Source organism: Ylistrum balloti, unplaced genomic scaffold (assembly GCF_031769215.1).
Source record: "Ylistrum balloti isolate Yb309-2 unplaced genomic scaffold, AGI_CSIRO_Ybal_v1 Utg369846, whole genome shotgun sequence".
Classification (NCBI taxonomy): domain Eukaryota; kingdom Metazoa; phylum Mollusca; class Bivalvia; order Pectinida; family Pectinidae; genus Ylistrum; species Ylistrum balloti.
In genome coordinates, this window is record NW_026782001.1 from 562,049 (window position 1) to 584,964 (window position 22,916).

A 22,916-nucleotide genomic window follows, 5' to 3' on the forward strand; every position below is an offset into this window, starting at 1 on the left:
TCTTGACACTACTGTGTTAGTGTGTAGTCTACAATCATAATGATTATGTGCCATTTATAAAAAGGCACGCATATTTAATGAAAGAAATTAAAATATGACAATATTGGTCGTTACTAGGAAAATACAAACAAGACATTATATTAAAATTTATAGTTTATTTGATATTAATGTTATAAATGTCCAAAACATGTTAAGTTTCCTGAACCGTTCCGTCTACGTTGCTCTGAAATAAAAGTAAAATAACTTAATCGATATCTTTGATAATTACAAAAGAACATCTGGATTTTAACATTCCGAACATCCGGGCATCAATCAACACCCATATAAGAAATAATCCACTCGGAGGATTCGTTTGTGACGAGGCTGTATTTCGAATGGATAGATAAAGTTGCAAAAATTATCATTTAAATATTTGTATTGCGACCAATTAAAACCTTTCTTAGTATAGTGATGTATGGTGAACACACATTACCATCACGACAATTTAAATACAAAAATTTCTGAGCCGAAAGGTTGTCCATTTCGCTCTTCTGTTGAAACTCTAGTTTGATTTGTGTATTCTTTAAATAAAGAAAAAAAAATACTATCAGGGATCGTACTATATAATATTTTATTACCTATCCAGTCCTTACGACGTGAGCTGAGTACAACAGACAGCCCACAGTCCCATTGGGTTTGTAGAACATGTGTAGCCAAATGGACAGCTCTGTGTGCGACAGTCTATGCCCGGTACTGGGCGTCCTATTGCACAGCATGGCTGAACACTCTGAGGACTGCATTGGCCAGCTGTGAAACAGATACACAATGCTATTTGTATAACGGAGATGTAGGTCTTGTAGAGGACAAAGGCGAAGGTTAAAGTCATCGATAAACACTATACGACGAATGGAATATAGACAAATCACACATCAACTGGCTTAAACACGCAGAGTAGATAATTGAGACTAAACACAGACTATTAGTTGTGGTGTTTCATTTGCTGGAAAACAGCACTATTTGGTAGTAACAAGGATGTAAGACATTTCCAAAATTTCCGGGGTTGATGGACTGTTCTTCCCATCATATTGAAATTTAGGAATTAAAGACAAAGAAATGGATGTATTTCTTGCTTTCGCTTGTAGGGGAGAAGGCATTAAAAGGAAGGTAACCATTGTGCAAACGTAATGGTTTCACTGCCTTTTGAAACATCATAATTCCGTCTCTAGCGTTGAGGATTTTAAAAAACGTGTTATGGATGTGGTAAGGATTTGGAGTGGGAGGGGGTTTTATGAATGTTGATATAGTCTGTTTGTAAGGCAGACTTTGAGGTTTTATAAAAAAAAATGTGTTATGGCATAGAAGTCTGTTTGTATCTTGCAACCTGTATCGGAAGTTTCAGGCAGAAAGTGGCCATATTGAAATTGGGATGAAACATTATGCCTACCGACAATAACGTTTTTTATGTAAAAAAACGCTTTTCCGGTAATTCATTCTTAAAATAACAGTTGGTGTGAAAAAATGTATTCGGTTGTCAATATAGAAGTGCAGTTCGATACGTGAATCTGTCGAGACTGAGAGCTGAAACCTTTCGATAAAGCCTGATAACGAGGTTAATGTAAAAAGGACTGACAACACTCACGTGACGCTGGCCTGACAGCGACCTGAGGAACTGCATTTACGATTTCGGCACAGCAAACTGACCATGCATTTGTGATGTGGGTGTGGCACTCGAACCCGGATGGACATTTCTTAAACTGGCACTGCTGAAGCGGATTACCCCTTCTACAACAAGGGCGAGGGCTCTGTCTGGAACACGTGTTGGTCGTTGTCACAGGAACTGGGGCTGAAACCGTTTATGTATAATGTATAATGCACATGAATGTTATTCGATACGATAACTCTAAGTTACAAATAAATAAAAAACCAAAATATATTAAATTGTAATTACTGCAAGACTGTTCATAGGATTGGTCTATGGTGCCGGGTTCAGGTCCCCGACTCCACAATACCTTATCATGGAAGGGGTTTTAACACAGTGAATCTTACGGGAAGGTGGCACTTCGCCATCAATAGTGCACTCCAAGAAACAACATATACGCACCCGGTGTCTGCTCGGTTGGACAACAGGCTGTCCATCCGGCCACCGTGCTTTCAGTACACGTGTACCCCACAGGACAACCTCTCGTCTGACATTGAGCTCTGTTGAGGGGCTCACCCCGACTACAACAAGGAGTTGGGCTGTTGACGGTGCACGATGGGACAGGGACCAGAGCTGGTGGTTGTACTCCTGCAGGGAAATTGAGACATGTTGGAGTTATCGTTCTTGTGATGTATCTTTTAACAAGATATATAGAAAACTTCATACTAACTTTTGTCTTTAGATATATTTCAGAAATATTTCTTTCTCTTCGTATTTTACTTAGTGGAACTAGTAATATTCGTGGATTGTCTTATTTTGACACTGTGGAAGTCGATACCGCACGACATACGTAAATTATATATATACAGTATATATATAGAGCACACGTTAATTTATGACAATAATGTACATGTCACGTGTGAATGGACACACGACTTTTTTCATACGCTTCATTTAATTTGATATAGCTACATGTACTATCTCATGTGTCATACTTAACGTCTTAAGTATTACCTATTGGGGAGCCGTTTGTGTCCTGACAACAGACAGCCCAAAGGCCTTGGGGGTTGGAGTGACAGTACTGGTTATTGAGACATGGGCGTGTCCGACACTGGGTCCCGGGAACCATCTCCCCTCGGGGACAGCAAGCGTTGGCATTATTCACACTGCAAGTCTGTGTCGTAGCAGCTGTTGGAAAAAGAAGGAAGACATAATCAACAAGAGTTGTCTTTCTTTGGACGTCACAAAGACCGTAACTAGACGGCAACAGTACATAGTGCTGTAAAATCATGGATTTTCGTAGGGCTCAGTTTTCGTTGTTTCTTAAAAAAAAAAAACTATTTCGTGAACTCTTCTTTTCATGACTACAAATATCTCTAAGAATATTATTATACCAATTTAAACAGTTCGTGGACATACGTTTATTAAGGGTATCCACGAAATGAGCGGAAATAACCTCCTACTCCCCCCGCCCTCCCAACCTACCCCAAAAATCAATGATGTTACATTTATAAACGTCAAACGTTACCAGTATGAAGCACGTAAATAGAAGTAAACGAGAAAGGAAAGCTAAATTTATGTGTGGTGTGGTGTTACATAGACTTATCCTATGAACTGTTACTGAATGGTAGTATACAGTTGGTATGAATATAATTTGGGTGACAGATAAATAGAATGTATCCCGTTATATATCATGATGTATAATGGAACACAACATAGAATGTTAATGCAACTTTTAAAAAGTGTGTGAAAATTACCGGTGTTAGTGTCCTGACAGCACACGGCCCAGCGGTTGTTGATATGAGAGTTACATGTGTACCCGGGGGGACAGGCCTGCACACGACACTGGATTCCAGCGAGGGGCTGTCCCGCCTCACAACACGCGACGTTGCTCCTCCGACTACAAGCTGGTCTAGGCTCTGTTGGACCTTGCAATATTATACACGAATTTACAGGGTGGTGACCGGGAAAACAGCAATGGCAAAGATTGAATCTTCAAATAATCGACTTTTCAATACTGATAGATAAATATTGTTTGATTCAAACAACTAAATTTCGTATAATAATCATGGCAATCCCGCGATAATATGCCAATAAAGCTAATCATGTAGCCAGCAATTTATCGGAACGATGGCATTTTGTAGATTTTGTAGATTGTAAGTTCCGGAAGTATTTCGTTCCCACAACATCCAAATCCATTGTATCCCAACTCATATTCAACATTTTCCCTGTTCATTAATTTATGGTATGCATGTACTTACGTCCAGGGGCTGGACAGCAGACTGCCCATGCGTCCGTTACGTGTACGTTACACGTGGATCCAGCTGGACATGACCCAAACCGACAATCAGACCCCGGAATGGGCGTGGCAGAGGGGCAACATGGGGTCGGACTGTCGTTAGAACATGTCGTTATTTCAATAATTTGTGGCTCCTGTGGGATGGACGGGGCGACTGGCGCTTGACCGGGACGGGCCCCGGGACCGGATTGACCAATACCAAGTGGTCCGGCAACCATTACAACTGGGAAATAGGAACAGGAAATACCTAAGGTTTCTTGATATAGATCAAGAGTATGTATGGGTCGTGAACCCGATCCGAATTAACGAAATCACATATCACTTTAAACTGTTTCTGTTTTCATACTCCATGACACAAGTGTTAATTCATGTCGACGATGACAATTTGGTTCTCTAACTATGTATTATATTTTACCTTTGATGATACCGTGGTTCCTTATCACAAACAATTTGTTAACGTTTATCTGTTACAACTTTAAGTGTTTATTTGACTGTATCGTGCTGACCTGCAGAATTTAGCCTGATCAGACAACTTTATTTGACGTAAAGCCAGGAATCACTCGTACGTAATCATGTAGAATGAATCTATGGTAATACCAATCTTACGTACTATTGATAAAAACCTACCTGTTAAATTTAAAGTCAGAATAATATATCTATTATTTAAAAAGATACTTTTAGATAAAGCAAAAGTTATATATAACTAACCCCCACCCCACCCCATCCCACCCCCAACCTTTTGATATACATCTTTATCTATCGCATAGTGTTGTGCCATGTACCTGTCCTTGAGGTTTGTTGCTGGGACATTGCACAACAGACTGCCCATTGGCCAGCCGCGTGTGTAAAGCAAGTGTAGCCATTCGGACAACGCTGTGTCTGGCAGTCGATCCTTGGCAACGGTTGACCGAACTGACAGCAGGGGCGATTACTCTGTGCTGTACACGTCTGCACGTTTCGGGGCATTGGGCGGGCAACGCCTGGAAACAAGGTAAATTGACTTTAACATCATCTGATAATTATGACGTCATGTTATATTCGAGTAAACATGTCTTGACCAAGTTTATACCGTCCGTCAAAGCGATCTAGGTGATCTATGATTTTTGAATACTCAGAAAAGAATACTGAAAACGTTTTGAGTTTTCATGAGAAATGTTATTGACCAAAATATTCACCAAAACTAGATATGTTCTTGTTTTCAATATACTTTTGCTATACTGCTTTTTTGATGACGGATTTTCTTGAACTTGGCCTTAACTTTGACTCAACATTGTACTTGGCACCTGTCTAATCCGTTTACCTGTATTCCGAGTCTGCATCTGGTTAATGACGAGTGTAGTCCGACAGCAGACACCCCATCTGTTTAACACGTGGGTGTGGCAGGAGAAACCCATGGGACAACGAGCCATAGGACAGCGGACCCGGGGTAGAGGAAACCCGTGGGGACAGCACGGTAAGGGGCTCAGCCTGGAACATTGGTGGTGTGCTGGAATATAAAGTGCAAATACAAACAGAGCTGTTTTACCATATATTTCCCCGCTCCCTCGCCCCCTAAAAACTGAATAAAGAGACAGACAATATCAGAGAGAAGGTTTGTGCATCACAAGAGGAAAAAAATACATGAGAAAACACCGTGACTGGTGACAAAACTATAAAAAAAGAAACTATATGTGCCACTGCAATAACTACAACACACCAGGCAGGTTGTTGGTTTATATAACGGCACGGGTGGTCTTGAATATACAATATGTATCACAGTGATAGCTAGAATACACAGTACATGTATCACAGTCATAGCTAGAATACACAGTACAAGTATCACACTCATAGCTAGAATACACAGTACATGTATCACAGTGATAGCTAGAATACACAGTACATGTATCACAGTCATAGCTAGAATACACAGTACATGTATCACAGTGATAGCTAGAATACACAGTACATGTATCACAGTGATAGCTAGAATACACAGTACAAGTATCACACTCATAGCTAGAATACACAGTGCGTGTATCACAGTGATAGCTAGAATACACAGTACATATATCACAGTGATAGCTAGAATACACAGTACATGTATCACAGTGATAGCTAGAATACACAGTACATGTATCACAGTCATAGCTAGAATACACAGTACATGTATCACAGTCATAGCTAGAATACACAGTACATGTATCACAGTCATAGCTAGAATACACAGTACATGTATCACTGTCATAGCTAGAATACACAGTACATGTATCACAGTGATAGCTAGAATACACAGTACATGTATCACAGTCATATCTAGAATACACAGTACATGTATCACAGTGATAGCTAGAATACACAGTACATATATCACAGTGATAGCTAGAATACACAGTAGTGATAGCTAGAAGACACAGTACATGTATCACTGTGATACATAGAATACATAGTACGTGTATCACAGTGATAGCTAGAAGACACAGTACATGTATCACACTTATAGCTAGAAAACACAGTACATGTATCACAGTCATATCTAGAATACATAGTACATGTATCACATTGATAGCTAGAATACACAGTACATGTATCACAGTCATATCTAGAATACATAGAACATGTATTACATTGATAGCTAGAATACACAGTACATGTATCACAGTCATAGCTAGAATACACAGTACGTGTATGACAGTCATAGCTAGAATACACAGTACGTGTATCACAATGATAGCTAGAATACACAGTACATGTATCACACTTATAGCTAGAATATACAGTACATGTACAGTGATAGCTAGAATACACAGTACATGTATCACAGTCATAGCTAGAATACACAGTACATGTATCTCAGTCATAGCTAGAATACACAGTACATATATCACAGTGATAGATAGAATACACAGTACGTGTATCACAGTCATAGCTAGAATACACAGTACATGTATCACAGTGATAGCTAGAATACACAGTACATGTATCACAGTCATAGCTAGAATACACAGTACGTGTATCACAGTGATAGCTAGAATACACAGTACATGTATCACAGTCATAGCTAGAATACACAGTACATGTATCACAGTCATAGCTAGAATACACAGTACATGTATCACAGTCATAGCTAGAATACACAGTACATGTATCACAGTCATAGCTAGAATACACAGTACATGTATCACAGTCATATCTAGAATACACAGTACATGTATCACAGTGATAGCTAGAATACACAGTACATGTATCACAGTCATAGCTAGAATACACAGTACATGTATCACAGTCATATCTAGAATACACAGTACATATATCACAGTGATAGATAGAATACAAAGTACATGTATCACAGTGATAGCTAGAATACACAGTACATGTATCACAGTCATATCTAGAATACACAGTACATATATCACAGTGATAGATAGAATACACAGTACATGTATCACAGTGATAGATAGAATACACAGTACATGTATCACAGTCATAGCTAGAATACACAGTACATATATCACAGTGATAGCTAGAATACACAGTACATGTATCACAGTGATAGCTAGAATACACAGTACAAGTATCACACTCATAGCTAGAATACACAGTACATGTATCACAGTCATAGCTAGAATACACAGTACATGTATCACAGTCATAGCTAAAATACACAGTACATGTATCACAGTCATAGCTAGAATACACAGTACATGTATCACAGTCATAGCTAGAATACACAGTACATGTATCACAGTCATAGCTAGAATACACAGTACATGTATCACAGTCATAGCTAGAATACACAGTACATGTATCACAGTCATAGCTAGAATACACAGTACATGTATCACAGTGATAGCTAGAATACACAGTACATGTATCACAGTCATAGTTAGAATACACAATACGTTTATCACAGTCATATCTAGAATAAACAGTACATGTATCACAGTGATAGATAGAATACACAGTACATGTATCACTGTGATAGATAGAATACACAGTACGTGTATCACAATGATAGCTAGAATACACAGTACGTTTATCACAGTCATATCTAGAATAAACAGTACATGTATCACAGTCATAGCTAGAATACACAGTACATGTATCACTGTGATAGATAGAATACACAGTACGTGTATCACAGTGATAGCTAGAATACACAATACATGTATCACAGTCATATCTAGAATACACAGTACATGTATCACTGTCATAGCTAGAATACACAGTACATGTATCACAGTCATATCTAGAATACACAGTACATGTATCACAGTCATAGCTAGAATACACAGTACATGTATCACAGTCATAGCTAGAATACACAGTACATGTATCACAGTGATAGCTAGAATACACAGTACATGTATCACAGTGATAGCTAGAATACACAGTACATGTATCACAGTCATAGCTAGAATACACAGTACATGTATCACAGTCATAGCTAGAATACACAGTACATGTCATCACAGTCATATCTAGAATACACAGTACACAGGTATCACAGTGATAGATAGAATACAAAGTACATGTATCACAGTGAATACACAGTGATAGCTAGAATACACAGTACATGTATCACAGTCATATCTAGAATACACAGTACATGTATCACAGTGATAGCTAGAAGACACAGTACGTGTATCACAGTGATAGCTAGAATACACAGTACATATATCACAGTGATAGCTAGAATACAGTCACAGTGATAGCTAGAATACACAGTACATGTATCACTGTGATAGATAGAATACACAGTACGTGTATCACAGTGATAGCTAGAATACACAGTACATGTATCACAGTCATAGCTAGAATACAAAGTACATGTATCACAGTGATAGCTAGAATACACAGTACATGTATCACAGTGATAGCTAGAATACACAGTACATGTATCACAGTCATAGCTAGAATACACAGTACATGTATCACAGTGATAGCTAGAATACACAGTACATGTATCACAGTCATAGCTAGAATACACAGTACGTGTATCACAATGATAGCTAGAATACACAGTACATGTATCACACTTATAGCTAGAATATACAGTACATGTACAGTGATAGCTAGAATACACAGTACATGTATCACAGTCATAGCTAGAATACAAAGTACATATATCACAGTCATAGCTAGAATACACAGTACACGTATCACATTGATAGCTAGAATACACAGTACATGTATCACAGTCATAGCTAGAATACACAGTACATGTATCACAGTCATAGCTAGAATACACAGTACATGTATCACAGTCATAGCTAGAATACACAGTACATGTATCACAGTCATAGCTAGAATACACAGTACAAGTATCACACTCATAGCTAGAATACACAGTACATGTTTCACAGTGATAGCTAGAAGACACAGTACATGTATCACAGTCACAGCTAGAATACACAGTACAAGTATCATAGTGATAGCTATAATACACAGTACATGTATCACAGTCATAGCTAGAATACACAGTACGTGTATCACAATGATAGCTAGAATACACAGTACATGTACACAGTACATGTATCACAGTGATAGCTAGAATACACAGTACATGTATCACAGTCATATCTAGAATACACAGTACATATATCACAGTGATAGATAGAATACACAGTACATGTATCACAGTGATAGCTAGAATACACAGTACATGTATCACAGTGATAGCTAGAATACACAGTACATGTATCACAGTCATAGCTAGAATACACAGTACATGTATCACAGTGATAGCTAGAATACACAGTACATGTATCACAGTGATAGCTAGAATACACAGTACATGTATCACAGTGATAGCTAGAATACACAGTACATGTATCACAGTCATAGCTAGAATACACAGTACATGTATCACAGTCATAGCTAGAATACACAGTACATGTATCACAGTCATAGCTAGAATACACAGTACATGTATCACAGTGATAGCTAGAATACACAGTACATGTATCACAGTCATAGCTAGAATACACAGTACATGTATCACAGTGATAGCTAGAATACACAGTACATGTATCACAGTCATAGCTAGAATACACAGTACATGTATCACAGTCATATCTAGAATAAACTACATGAATACACAGTACATGTATCACATATACACAGTGATAGCTAGAATACACAGTAATACACAGTAGTACATGTATCACAGTGATAGCTAGAATACACAGTACATGTATCACAGTCATAGCTAGAATACACAGTACATGTATCACGGTGATAGCTAGAATACACAGTACATGTATCACAGTCATAGCTAGAATACACAGTACATGTATCACAGTCATAGCTAGAATACACAGTCATACATGTATCACAGTGTATCACATGTATCACAGTGATAGCTAGAATACACAATACATGTATCACAGTCATAGCTAGAATACAAAGTAGAATACAAAGTACATGTATCACAGTGATAGCTAGAATACACAGTACATGTATCACAGTCACATCTAGAATACACAGTACATGTATCACAGTGATAGCTAGAATACACAGTACATGTATCACAGTGATAGCTAGAATACACAGTACATGTATCACAGTCATATCTGGAATACACAGTACATGTATCACAGTCATATCTAGAATATACAGTACGTGTATCACAGTGATAGCTAGAATACACAGTACATGTATCACAGTCATAGCTAGAAGACACAGTGCAGGTATCACAGTTATAGCTAGAATACACAGTACATGTATCACAGTCATAGCTAGAAATGTACACAGTGATAGCTAGAATACACAGTACAGTACATGTATCACAGTGATAGCTAGAATACACAGTACATGTATCACAGTCATAGCTAGAATACAAAGTACATATATCACAGTCATAGCTAGAATACACAGTACACGTATCACATTGATAGCTAGAATACACAGTACATGTACAGTGATAGCTAGAATACACAGTACATGTATCACAGTGATAGCTAGAATACACAGTACATGTATCACAGTCATAGCTAGATAGCTAGAATACACACATGTATACAGTGTATACACAGTACATGTATCACAGTCATAGCTAGAATACACAGTACATGTATCACAGTCATAGCTAGAATACACAGTACATGTATCACAGTCATAGCTAGAATACACAGTACATGTATCACAGTCATAGCTAGAATACACAGTACATATATCACAGTGATAGTCATATAGAATACACAGTATCACGTGTATCACAGTGATAGCTAGAACACACAGTACATGTATCACAGTGATAGCTAGAATACACAGTACATGTATCACATGTAACACAGTGATAGCTAGAATACACAGTACATGTATCACAGTGATAGCTAGAATACACAGTACATGTATCACAGTCATAGCTAGAATACACAGTACATGTATCACAGTCATAGCTAGAATACACAGTACATGTATCACAGTCATAGCTAGAATACACAGTACATGTATCACAGTCATAGCTAGAATACACAGTACATGTATCACAGTCATAGCTAGAATACACAGTACATGTATCACAGTCATAGCTAGAATACACAGTACATGTATCACAGTGATAGCTAGAATACACAGTACATGTATCACAGTGATAGCTAGAATACACAGTACGTGTATCACAGTGATAGCTAGAATACACAGTACATGTATCACAGTCATAGCTAAAATACACAGTACATGTATCACAGTCACAGCTAGAATACACAGTACATGTATCACTGTCATAGCTAGAATACACAGTACATGTATCACAGTGATAGCTAGAATACACAGTACATGTATCACAGTCATATCTAGAATACACAATACATGTATCACAGTCATAGCTAGAATACACAGTACATGTATCACAGTCATATCTAGAATACACACATGTATCACTGTGATAGTATACACACAGTGTATCACAGTGATAGCTAGAATACACAATACACAGTGATAGCTAGAATACACAATACATGTATCACAGTCATAGCTAGAATACAAAGTACATGTATCACAGTCATAGCTAGAATACACAGTACATGTATCACAGTGATAGATAGAATACAAAGTACTTGTATCACAGTCATAGTTAGAATACACAGTACATATATCACAGTGATAGCTAGAATACACAGTACATGTATCACTGTGATAGATAGAATACACAGTACGTGTATCACAGTGATAGCTAGAATACACAATACATGTATCACACATAGCTAGAATACACAGTACATGTATCACAGTACATAGCATGTAGAATACACAGTACATGTATCAGCTAGAATACACAGTACATGTATCACACTTATAGCTAGAATACACAGTACATGTATCACAGTCATAGCTAGAATACACAGTACATGTATCACAGACATAGCTAGAATACACAGTACATGTATCACAGTCATAGCTAGAATACACAGTACATGTATCACAGTCATAGCTAGAATACACAGTACATGTATCACAGTCATACCTAGAATACACAGTACATGTATCACAGTCATACCTAGAATACACAGTACATGTATCACAGTCATAGCTAGAATACACAGTACATGTATCACAGTCATAGCTAGAATACACAGTACATGTATCACAGTCATAGCTAGAATACACAGTATAGTGATCACAGTGATAGATAGAATACACAGTACATGTATCACAGTCATAGCTAGAATACACAGTACATGTATCACAGTACATATATAGATAGATCACAGTACACAGTACATGTATCACAGTCATAGCTAGAATACACAGTACATGTATCACAGTCATAGCTAGAATACACAGTACATGTATCACAGTCATAGCTAGAATACACAGTACATGTATCACAGTCATAGCTAGAATACACAGTACATGTATCACAGTGATAGCTAGAATACACAGTACATGTATCACAGTCATAGCTAGAATACACAGTACATGTATCACAGTCATAGCTAGAATACACAGTACATGTATCACAGTCATAGCTAGAATACACAGTACATATATCACAGTGATAGATAGAATACACAGTACATGTATCACAGTCATAGCTAGAATACACAGTACGTGTATCACAGTCATAGCTAGAATACACAGTACATGTATCACAGTCATAGCTAGAATACACAGTACAGTATCACAGTCATAGCTAGAATACACAGTACATATATCACAGTGATAGATAGAATACACAGTACATGTATCACAGTGATAGCTAGAATACACAGTACATAGCTAGAATATCACATGTCACATAGCTAGAATACACAGTACATGTATCACAGTGATAGCTAGAATACACAGTACATGTATCACAGTCATAGCTAGAATACAAAGTACATATATCACAGTGATAGATAGAATACACAGTACGTGTATCACAATGATAGCTAGAATACACAGTACGTTTATCACAGTCATATCTAGAATACACACATGTATAGTGATAGCTAGTAATGTACACAGTACATGTATACACAGTGTATAGCTAGAATACACAGTACATGTATCACAGTCATATCAAGAATACACAGTACGTGTATCACAGTGATAGCTAGAATACACAGTACATGTATCACAGTCATAGCTAGAATACATAGTACATGTATCACAGTGATTAGAATACAGTACATATATCACAGTGATAGCTAGAATACACAGTACACGTATCACATTGATAGCTAGAATACACAGTACATGTACAGTGATAGCTAGAATACACAGTACATGTATCACAGTGATAGCTAGAATACACAGTACATGTATCACAGTGATAGCTAGAATACACAGTACATGTATCACAGTCATAGCTAGAATACACAGTACGTGTATCACAGTCATAGCTAGAATACACAGTACGTGTATCACAGTCATAGCTAGAATACACAGTACATGTATCACAGTCATAGCTAGAATACACAGTACATGTATCACAGTCATAGCTAGAATACACAGTACATGTATCACAGTGATAGCTAGAATACACAGTACAAGTATCACAGTCATAGCTAGAATACACAGTACATGTATCACAGTGATAGCTAGAATACAGTACATGTATCACAGTGATAGCTAGAATACACAGTACATGTATCACAGTCATAGCTAGAATACACAGTACATGTATCACAGTCATAGCTAGAATACACAATACATGTATCACAGTCATAGCTAGAATACAGAGTACATATATCACAGTGATAGATAGAATACACAGTACGTGTATCACAGTCATAGCTAGAATACACAGTACATGTATCACAGTCATAGCTAGAATACACAATACATGTATCACAGTCATAGCTAGAATACACAGTACATATATCACAGTGATAGATAGAATACACAGTACGTGTATCACAGTCATAGCTAGAATACACAGTACATGTATCACAGTCATAGCTAGAATACACAGTACATATATCACAGTGATAGATAGAATACACAGTACATGTATCACAGTGATAGCTAGAATACACAGTACATGTATCACAGTCATAGCTAGAATACACAGTACATGTACAGTGATAGCTAGAATACACAGTACATGTATCACAGTGATAGCTAGAATACACAGTACATGTATCACAGTCATAGCTAGAATACACAGTACATGTATCACAGTCATAGCTAGAATACACAATACATGTATCACAGTCATATCTAGAATACAGAGTACATATATCACAGTGATAGATAGAATACACAGTACGTGTATCACAGTCATAGCTAGAATACACAGTACATGTATCACAGTCATAGCTAGAATACACAGTACATATATCACAGTGATAGATAGAATACACAGTACATGTATCACAGTCATAGCTAGAATACACAGTACATGTATCACAGTCATAGCTAGAATACACAGTACATATATCACAGTGATAGATAGAATACACAGTACATGTATCACAGTCATAGCTAGAATACACAGTACATGTATCACAGTCATAGCTAGAATACACAGTACATGTATACACAGTACATGTATCACAGTCATAGCTAGAATACACAGTACATGTATCACAGTCATAGCTAGAATACACAGTACATATATCACAGTGATAGCTAGAATACACAGTACATGTATCACAGTCATAGCTAGAATACACAGTACATATATCACAGTGATAGCTAGAATACACAGTAGTGATAGCTAGAAGACACAGTACATGTATCACAGTTTTGAATACACAATATGTAATACTGTGATAGCTAGAATACACAGTACATGTATCACAGTCATAGCTAGAATACACAGTACATGTATCACAGTCATAGCTAGAAGACATAGTACGTGTATCACAGTGATAGCTAGAATACACAGTACATGTATCACAGTCACAGCTAGAATACATAGTACATGTATCACAGTTTTGAATACACAATATGTAATACAGTGATAGCTAGAATACACAGTACATGTATCACAGTCATAGCTAGAATACACAGTACATGTATCACAGTGATAGCTAGAATACACAGTACAAGTATCATAGTGATAGCTAGAATACACAGTACATGTATCACAGTGATAGATAGAATACACAGTATATGTATCACAGTCATATCTAGAATACACAGTACGTGTATCACAGTCATATCTAGAATATACAGTACGTGTATCACAGTGATAGCTAGAATACACAGTACATGTATCACAGTCATAGCTAGAAGACACAGTGCAGGTATCACAGTCATATCTAGAATACACAGTACGCGTATCACCGTGATAGCTTGAATACACAGTACATATATCACAGTCATAGCTAGAATACACAATATGTAACACAGTGATAGCTAGAATACACAGTACATGTATCACAGTCATAGCTGGAATACACAGTACATATATCACGGTGATAGCTAGAATACACAGTACATGTATCACAGTCATAGCTAGAATACACAGTACATGTATCACACTGATAGCTAGAATACACAGTACATGTATCACTCATAGCTAGAATACACAGTACATGTATCACAGTCATAGCTAGAATACACAGTACTATAGTGGAAAGGACGACACGGTAACAAAAATGAAACTTAGACGCTATAACAATGATGAAACTAAGACACGACAGTACAGAAGAAACTTGTGATAGTGTAGTCGAAACTAAGACACGAAAGTACAGAGGAAATTTAGACGCGAGAGCATAGAGGAATTTAAGACGCGAGATTACAGAGGAATTTGAGACGCGAGAGTACAGAGGAATTTAAGACGCGAGATTACAGAGGAATTTAAAACGCTAGGGTACAGAGGAATTTAAAACGCTAGAGTACAGAGGAATTTAAGACGTGAGAGTACAGATAAATTTAAAACGCGAGAGTACAGAGGAATTGAAGACGCGAGAGTACAGAGGAATTTAAGACGCTATTGTATAGAGGAATTGAAGACGCGAGAGTACAGAGGAATTTAAGACGCTATTGTATAGAGGAATTGAAGACGCGAGAGTACAGAGGAATTTAAGACGCTATTGTATAGAGGAATTGAAGACGCGAGAGTACAGAGGAATTTAAGACGCTATTGTATAGAGGAATTGAAGACGCGAGAGTACAGAGGAATTTAAGACGCTATTGTATAGAGGAATTGAAGACGAGAGAGTACAGAGGAATTTAAGACGCTATTGTATAGAGGAATTGAAGACGCGAGAGTACAGAGGAATTTAAGACGCTATTGTATAGAGGAATTGAAGTCGAGAGAGTACAGAGGAATTTAAGACGCTATTGTATAGAGGAATTGAAGACGCGAGAGTACAGAGGAATTTAAGACGCTATTGTATAGAGGAATTGAAGACGCGAGAGTACAGAGGAATTTAAGACGCTATTGTATAGAGGAATTGAAGACGCGAGAGTACAGAGGAATTTAAGACGCGAGATTACAGAGGAATTTAAGACGCTAGTGTATAGAGGAATTTAAGACGCTATTGTATAGAGGAATTGAAGACGCGAGAGTACAGAGGAATTTAAGACGCTAGTGTATAGAGGAATTGAAGACGCGAGAGTACAGAGGAATTTAAAACAAGAAAGTGTATGACACGATAGTACAGATGAAACTTAGATACAGTGTTAGAGTGAAACAGACACAATAGTTCACTGAAAACTAAGGGAAAACGAACGAACAGGAAGACAGGAAAACTTTATGAGAATCCGCTTCTCTTTTTCACCAAAAAAAAAGTAAAAAAAAAAAAAAAATAATGATAGTATAAACATTAGCAAAAAACGGAAAAAAAAATGAGATAAATTTTTGTTCGATTTTCCGACAACACAAAATTTTGCAATCAGTCATTGTATTTCAATATTTACATTGTACAAATAAATGCAATATGATATGTTTGCCTTCAGTTTTTGTGTGTTACGTTTGGTTCCAAGGACCCTTTCGCTTACCATGATTAGGATTATACTGTGCCTCAGTTCCAACAGTCCACAGCATCAGAAGCACAAGGCCAAAGTAACCCATAACACACATTGACGTCCGCACCAGTCTCCTATACTCAAGGGATTTATCAACTTCAGCTGCCTTTACTCATGCCAGCATAGAACCACACGGATATCAAACATTGACAATACAAGTGGTATGCGATGATTAAGAAAAACTAAAACATTTATCACAAATTGTTGTAAAACAAAAAAGGCACTTTGTCTGATTTCCGGGTTTGTCTGTCAAACAAATCAACGTGCGCGTGCATGCATATGACCACATATATATCCTCATACTTTGTAACAAACAATACATATTGTATGATATAAGGTCGGCTTTATTCTCATACAGGTTAAAAGAGACAATGTTGAACATGACATTAAATCAATACAGGTATGAGCGTTTTAATGACACAGACCACACCAGTCGTCAGTAAATTTAGAAACATGCGTTCGGTCCGTTTTTGTGACTTTTTTTGTTTTGTTTGTTAAGTACCAATAATTGTCAACATGACCAGGTCATGACCTCCGCTCGATGAAATCATCATAACATAACAGGTATTTATTTATATACATTAATGGATATATGTGTATATATAAAAACACAGCGGTTCTCGTATTATAAATATGACCGATGTGTGCAGTCGACGAGCGTCTCATACTGTTTGTCTCTGACTTTATCACCCAAGTTTCATAACTTTGTTTAAATAACTGTCAAGATTTTATAAATATATATTGACCGTGTTCTTCATATACAGCAATGGTGTCTACAAGTCTGAATGAAACAACTGATGTATAGAATAACGCGTTTTAATATCCCATCAGATTTAAGAATTTTAAATGTCTTACATATACTCATTAAACAATAATAGTAATAAGTTTTAAATGCAACGAATCATTAAACATTGTAGCGGTGAAGGAAGTAAAACGTCGATAAAAGGTTTGAACAGGTATATCGACGTAAAACATCATCGTATCCTGAGAATGCAATGCCTTGTGTAGTTAGAAATCGTATGTGTTGTCTACCATCGTACTTGTTATAATTTCGTCTGTGAATTTGATTCCAGAATGACGCATTCGAAAAATTGAAATTAACTGGACATAATAAAAATTATTTGAAAGCCAAAGCTAGGTAAATTCAGGGATTGATTACACGTAATATCTTTCGGATGCAAACACAAATATTTGTATTTTAAATAATGATTTCCATAACGACATCCGAACCATCGACATCGCCGGATATGTTATATTACGATTACAAGTGAAAGCGAGGAAGTTATTATTTTACAATATTTTCAAAATATATTTTCTTTTCTCAGAATGTATGGTATTGAATCGAGAACAGCAAGTAGTATCAGTAGCCTTTACGTGCGACAATGTGATTGTTACTTATGATGTATTCCTTTGTTGTAAAACTGTTTGTTTCCACTAAGAGACCAAGATGGCATTATTTATCTTGTCCAAGACTTAACTTGAGATCTTTGTATTTCTTTCAAATGTCTCTCTTGACACTGCCTCATTAGTCCATTTTAAGTATAATGTGACCCAATGGTGTCAGGCTATCGACTCCAGAATATGATATTTCATTGTGATGACACTATAAATGCATCCGTCATTGACTTAGCATTCGTAGACATCATCGCTGTATAACTCTGTCAACCCCCAAACAAACATGGTAAAGACAATGGAACAGATAACCCCACTATCAGCATGTGGATGCGATGTTTTCCGTGCTTTACCGGTATTAAAGGAGATAGTTGACCCTTTAAAATTGTTTAGGTGTCCTATGTCCCAGCTATGAATCTCTATGGAAACTGTTCCTCTATAATGTTTAAAATCTTTATGGACACTGTTCCCCTATAATGTCCCAGCTATGAATCTGTATGACATTGTTCCCCTACAATGTCCTAGTATGAATCTCTATATATACTGTTCCCCTACAATGTCCGAGCTATGAATCTTTATGGATACTGTTCCCCTACAATGTCCGAGCTATGAATCTTTATGGATACTGTTCCCCTACAATGTCCGAGCTATGAATCTTTATGGATACTGTTCACCTACAATGTCCCAGCTATGAATCTTTATGGATACTGTTCCCCTACAATGTCCGAGCTATGAATCTTTATGGATACTGTTCACCTACAATGTCCCAGCTATGAATCTGTATGACATTGTTCCCCTACAATGTCCTAGTATGAATCTCTATATATACTGTTCCCCTACAATGTCCGAGCTATGAATCTTTATGGACACTGTTCCCCTATAATGTCCGAGCTATGAATCTCTATATATACTGTTCCCCTACAATGTCCTAGTATGAATCTCTATATATACTGTTCCCCTACAATGTCCCAGCTATGAATCTTTATGGACACTGTTCCCCTATAATGTCCCAGCTATGAATCTCTATATATACTGTTCCCCTACAATGTCCTAGCTATGAATCTTTATGGACACTGTTCCCCTATAATGTCCCAGCTATGAATCTCTATATATACTGTTCCCCTACAATGTCCGAGCTATGAATCTTTATGGATACTGTTCCTTTAAAATGTCCTAGTATGAATCTCAAAGATTACTGGTCCCCTTAAATGCCCCAGTTACGAAGGTTGCGGATCCCCTAAAATGAGTGAATTTTCTATTATGTAAAGATTCTTTATACACAACCAGGAGTTTTAATATGTTTGTGTGAATCCAGTGATGGACCTAGTTGTACATGCCCGCATCATGACATGAACACTACTGGAATGTTTATTGAGCAATACCACGGAGTAAGGGCCCAGATATGAGTGTGTAATGCAGATTGTAAGTAAAGGTTGGGGGTTACAAGATCTCATCGTAAAACTGATTTCGTTTTATATCCTCAAAAGAAAAGCAAAAGTACATATCAAGATTTGTCCAAAAAGATAACATGAATTTTTTTAGTTTTCTCTGTATGCTTTAGTTTTATTCTTTTAATATCTTTATACTTGTCCCCTGTCATATCGAAGTCGGCTTTAATTGGTCGTGAGCTGCTCCCAGACGTGTACCAATTTTACATAAATCGTATCATGTATCGAATTAGTTGGAATAATACAATAAGACTAAGATTAAAGGTAGCATGACGCTTGAGTCATTCAGTTCACACAATTATTATAAGTAATTCTGATTGGTTTATATCAGTCACATGATGAGGAAAGAAAACGCTCAGTTTCACTCCCGTCTCCTCTTTCTCCTGAAAGACAATTGGTTCAGTAAGCCTCACACTTGACTTCCGTGACGCAGACTCACCACATCAATATTGCATGTTATAATTAGCCGATTATCATGTTGCGATATATCATATTTTTTTTTGAAAAATTCGTTTGACTAATCAACTGATTATATATAAAAATGATGTCGTTTGTAACCTTTCTTTCGATTGGCTAATAGAGCAGCATACTAATCTGTGAAGAGAGTATCCATCACCTAAACAAATCCGATCAAGACGTAGAAGATGTCAACTGTAAGAGATTATATATATTTGTATTATCGAAAATGCTTATGAAATATTAGTATGATTTATGATACGATTGTGGGTTCCTATGGGTTGTTTTCCGAATATTAGGCTCATAGAGCCATAGACGTACAAAATATTATTATCAATCCATCAACATTAACTAAATACACATTTTGGGACAGAACAGTCCATGTTGTTTACTTTGATTTGGGTATCCTGTCCTCGCAACAGCATTGGTTATATGGAGACGGTGTCAACGGATAATGACGATATTGACTTATCTATAGCGCAATCACACTGAAATGTCAAAATTTGAACATGGTTACATGACATACAGGTATCACGTGGTTACATTACACTAACAACGGTTTAACTGCTATAAACAGGAAGCAAACTGTGCCATAGCAATGACTTTGATAAGTCAAGGGTCTGAGAAAGAGCCCGTGCTGTCCTTTTCTGTTCAGAAGTTCTCAACTCAAAGGGAAAAATGCAGTGGTGTGAAGAGCCTTTAAGCAGGAAAAGCCCCCCCCTCCCCCTCCCCCATCCCTATAAAAAATCAATAAAAGCAAGAAATGATTAAGATTCCTTTGAGCTTGCGAAGGGAATACAGCAGTTAGCATTCTTACGTCCTACCTGTATTACACAGATAAGGAGACTATGCTGTGGTGCATTGCCAAGAATTTGTCGCGTCTTTATCTAACACGTAACATTGTAATATGTGTATCAGTGACAGTAGATCCTTATTGTTAATAGTAAATTCAATTGGACGTCTATCAATTTTGAGTCCTTCTATTTTGCAGCCATTGATATCCTAATAATCGGACTCGACATCTTGATTTCCACCCATAACGGCCCTCCTCCTTCTCCTCCTCCTCCTCCATTTGTCACGGGACATCGTAAGACCTGTTGCTCTGCTACAATTACTCGTTTTGGTCAATCAATCCGGACTAGAACAGGTTGATAGCCGTCCTGACTGAGATTCACCTCTACAGTCTCTCTGCCTCGCTAAAATTCCTTCACCCTGCGCTTGATAGCAGTAGAATGGGAAGATTTCTATGTGAATGAGTGTCAATTACCCTTTATACTTTCTAGCAGACTGACCCTTCAGGTCTCGAAACTGTATCACTGCTCTATACGTAGTTTTGTCCACTGTAGTTTGTACTTTAAGTAAACAATAACAGTCAGTGATTGGATCCTATTTGAAATGATCAGATAAAACCAGGATGTATAGCGAGTTGTCAGTTCTAAAGGAAAATGTGTGCAACTAAAATCGTTGTGATATATCCCGTGAATTGGTGATCTAATTGAACACACTTGTCAGTTGTTAGATATTTGAAAGTTTTGTTCACTGTGTTCGTCATAAAATGGAATATTGGGCAGTTATCAGCTGGCAGTTATATAACACATGAATATTACAACTATTTTGTAAGATGTTTTAAAACGTAAACAAAATAATTAAAAAGAAAATCTGACACGGAATCAGGTAACAAATCGGAAAATGTATTTTCATTACCTCAAATATATATAATTGCCAAAAAGAAAGATTTCAGTGTTTTTGGAAACGGATCCCAAGTTTGTTCGTGTTCGAAGTTAGATTTGTCTCCCTTTAAACAGATCTGAACCGTCGATGAATCCTGTCAACATTTACTTTCCTCTTTAACGCTACTTATGTCTAGACGAGTATGATGAATATGAAAATGATTAAAATCAAACTGTCGTTTTGCCAGGATGATCTATCACGTGCTTGTTCGCACGAGATGAGCCGTCATTCTGTCGCGCCTATGTCATCGATAGGTCATCTCTGATCTCGCGTGATTGTCCGAGAACACGTAAGCATCGAGCTTACAGGCGTCATCATTATGGTCCCGTATTTTATCTCAGGACAAACCATCGGAATTAATTTACTTGACATGTAACTAAAATAAAAGACACACTAATATGTCGACAGAGAAGGGTTTTACATACAACCAACACTTTGCTGAGTCAATGTTATCATGCTGAAATTGTACCTCACTATCTTTCCACTATAAACGAATTCATCTTTGAACATATACTTTATTTGTCGTACGACGAAAGGATTGCGTAATCACAACGTAGAAATGTCCACACTCATATATTTTATC

At 37.1% G+C, this 22,916-nt stretch overlaps 1 protein-coding gene across 1 annotated transcript; it reads right to left on the reverse strand.

Moving 5' to 3' along the window:
- Positions 1-628: 628 nt before the first annotated feature.
- On the reverse strand, positions 629-17,352 carry LOC132545409 (progranulin-like). The gene is made up of 9 exons (XM_060209100.1): positions 17,280-17,352; positions 5,182-5,403; positions 4,700-4,897; positions 3,880-4,140; positions 3,376-3,537; positions 2,633-2,806; positions 2,081-2,266; positions 1,619-1,822; positions 629-786 (listed from the first exon to the last, which is right to left on the reverse strand). Exons 1-9 carry the CDS (start codon positions 17,350-17,352, stop codon positions 629-631), a joined length of 1,638 nt encoding a protein of 545 aa, XP_060065083.1.
- Between the last annotated feature and the right edge of the window lie 5,564 nt (positions 17,353-22,916).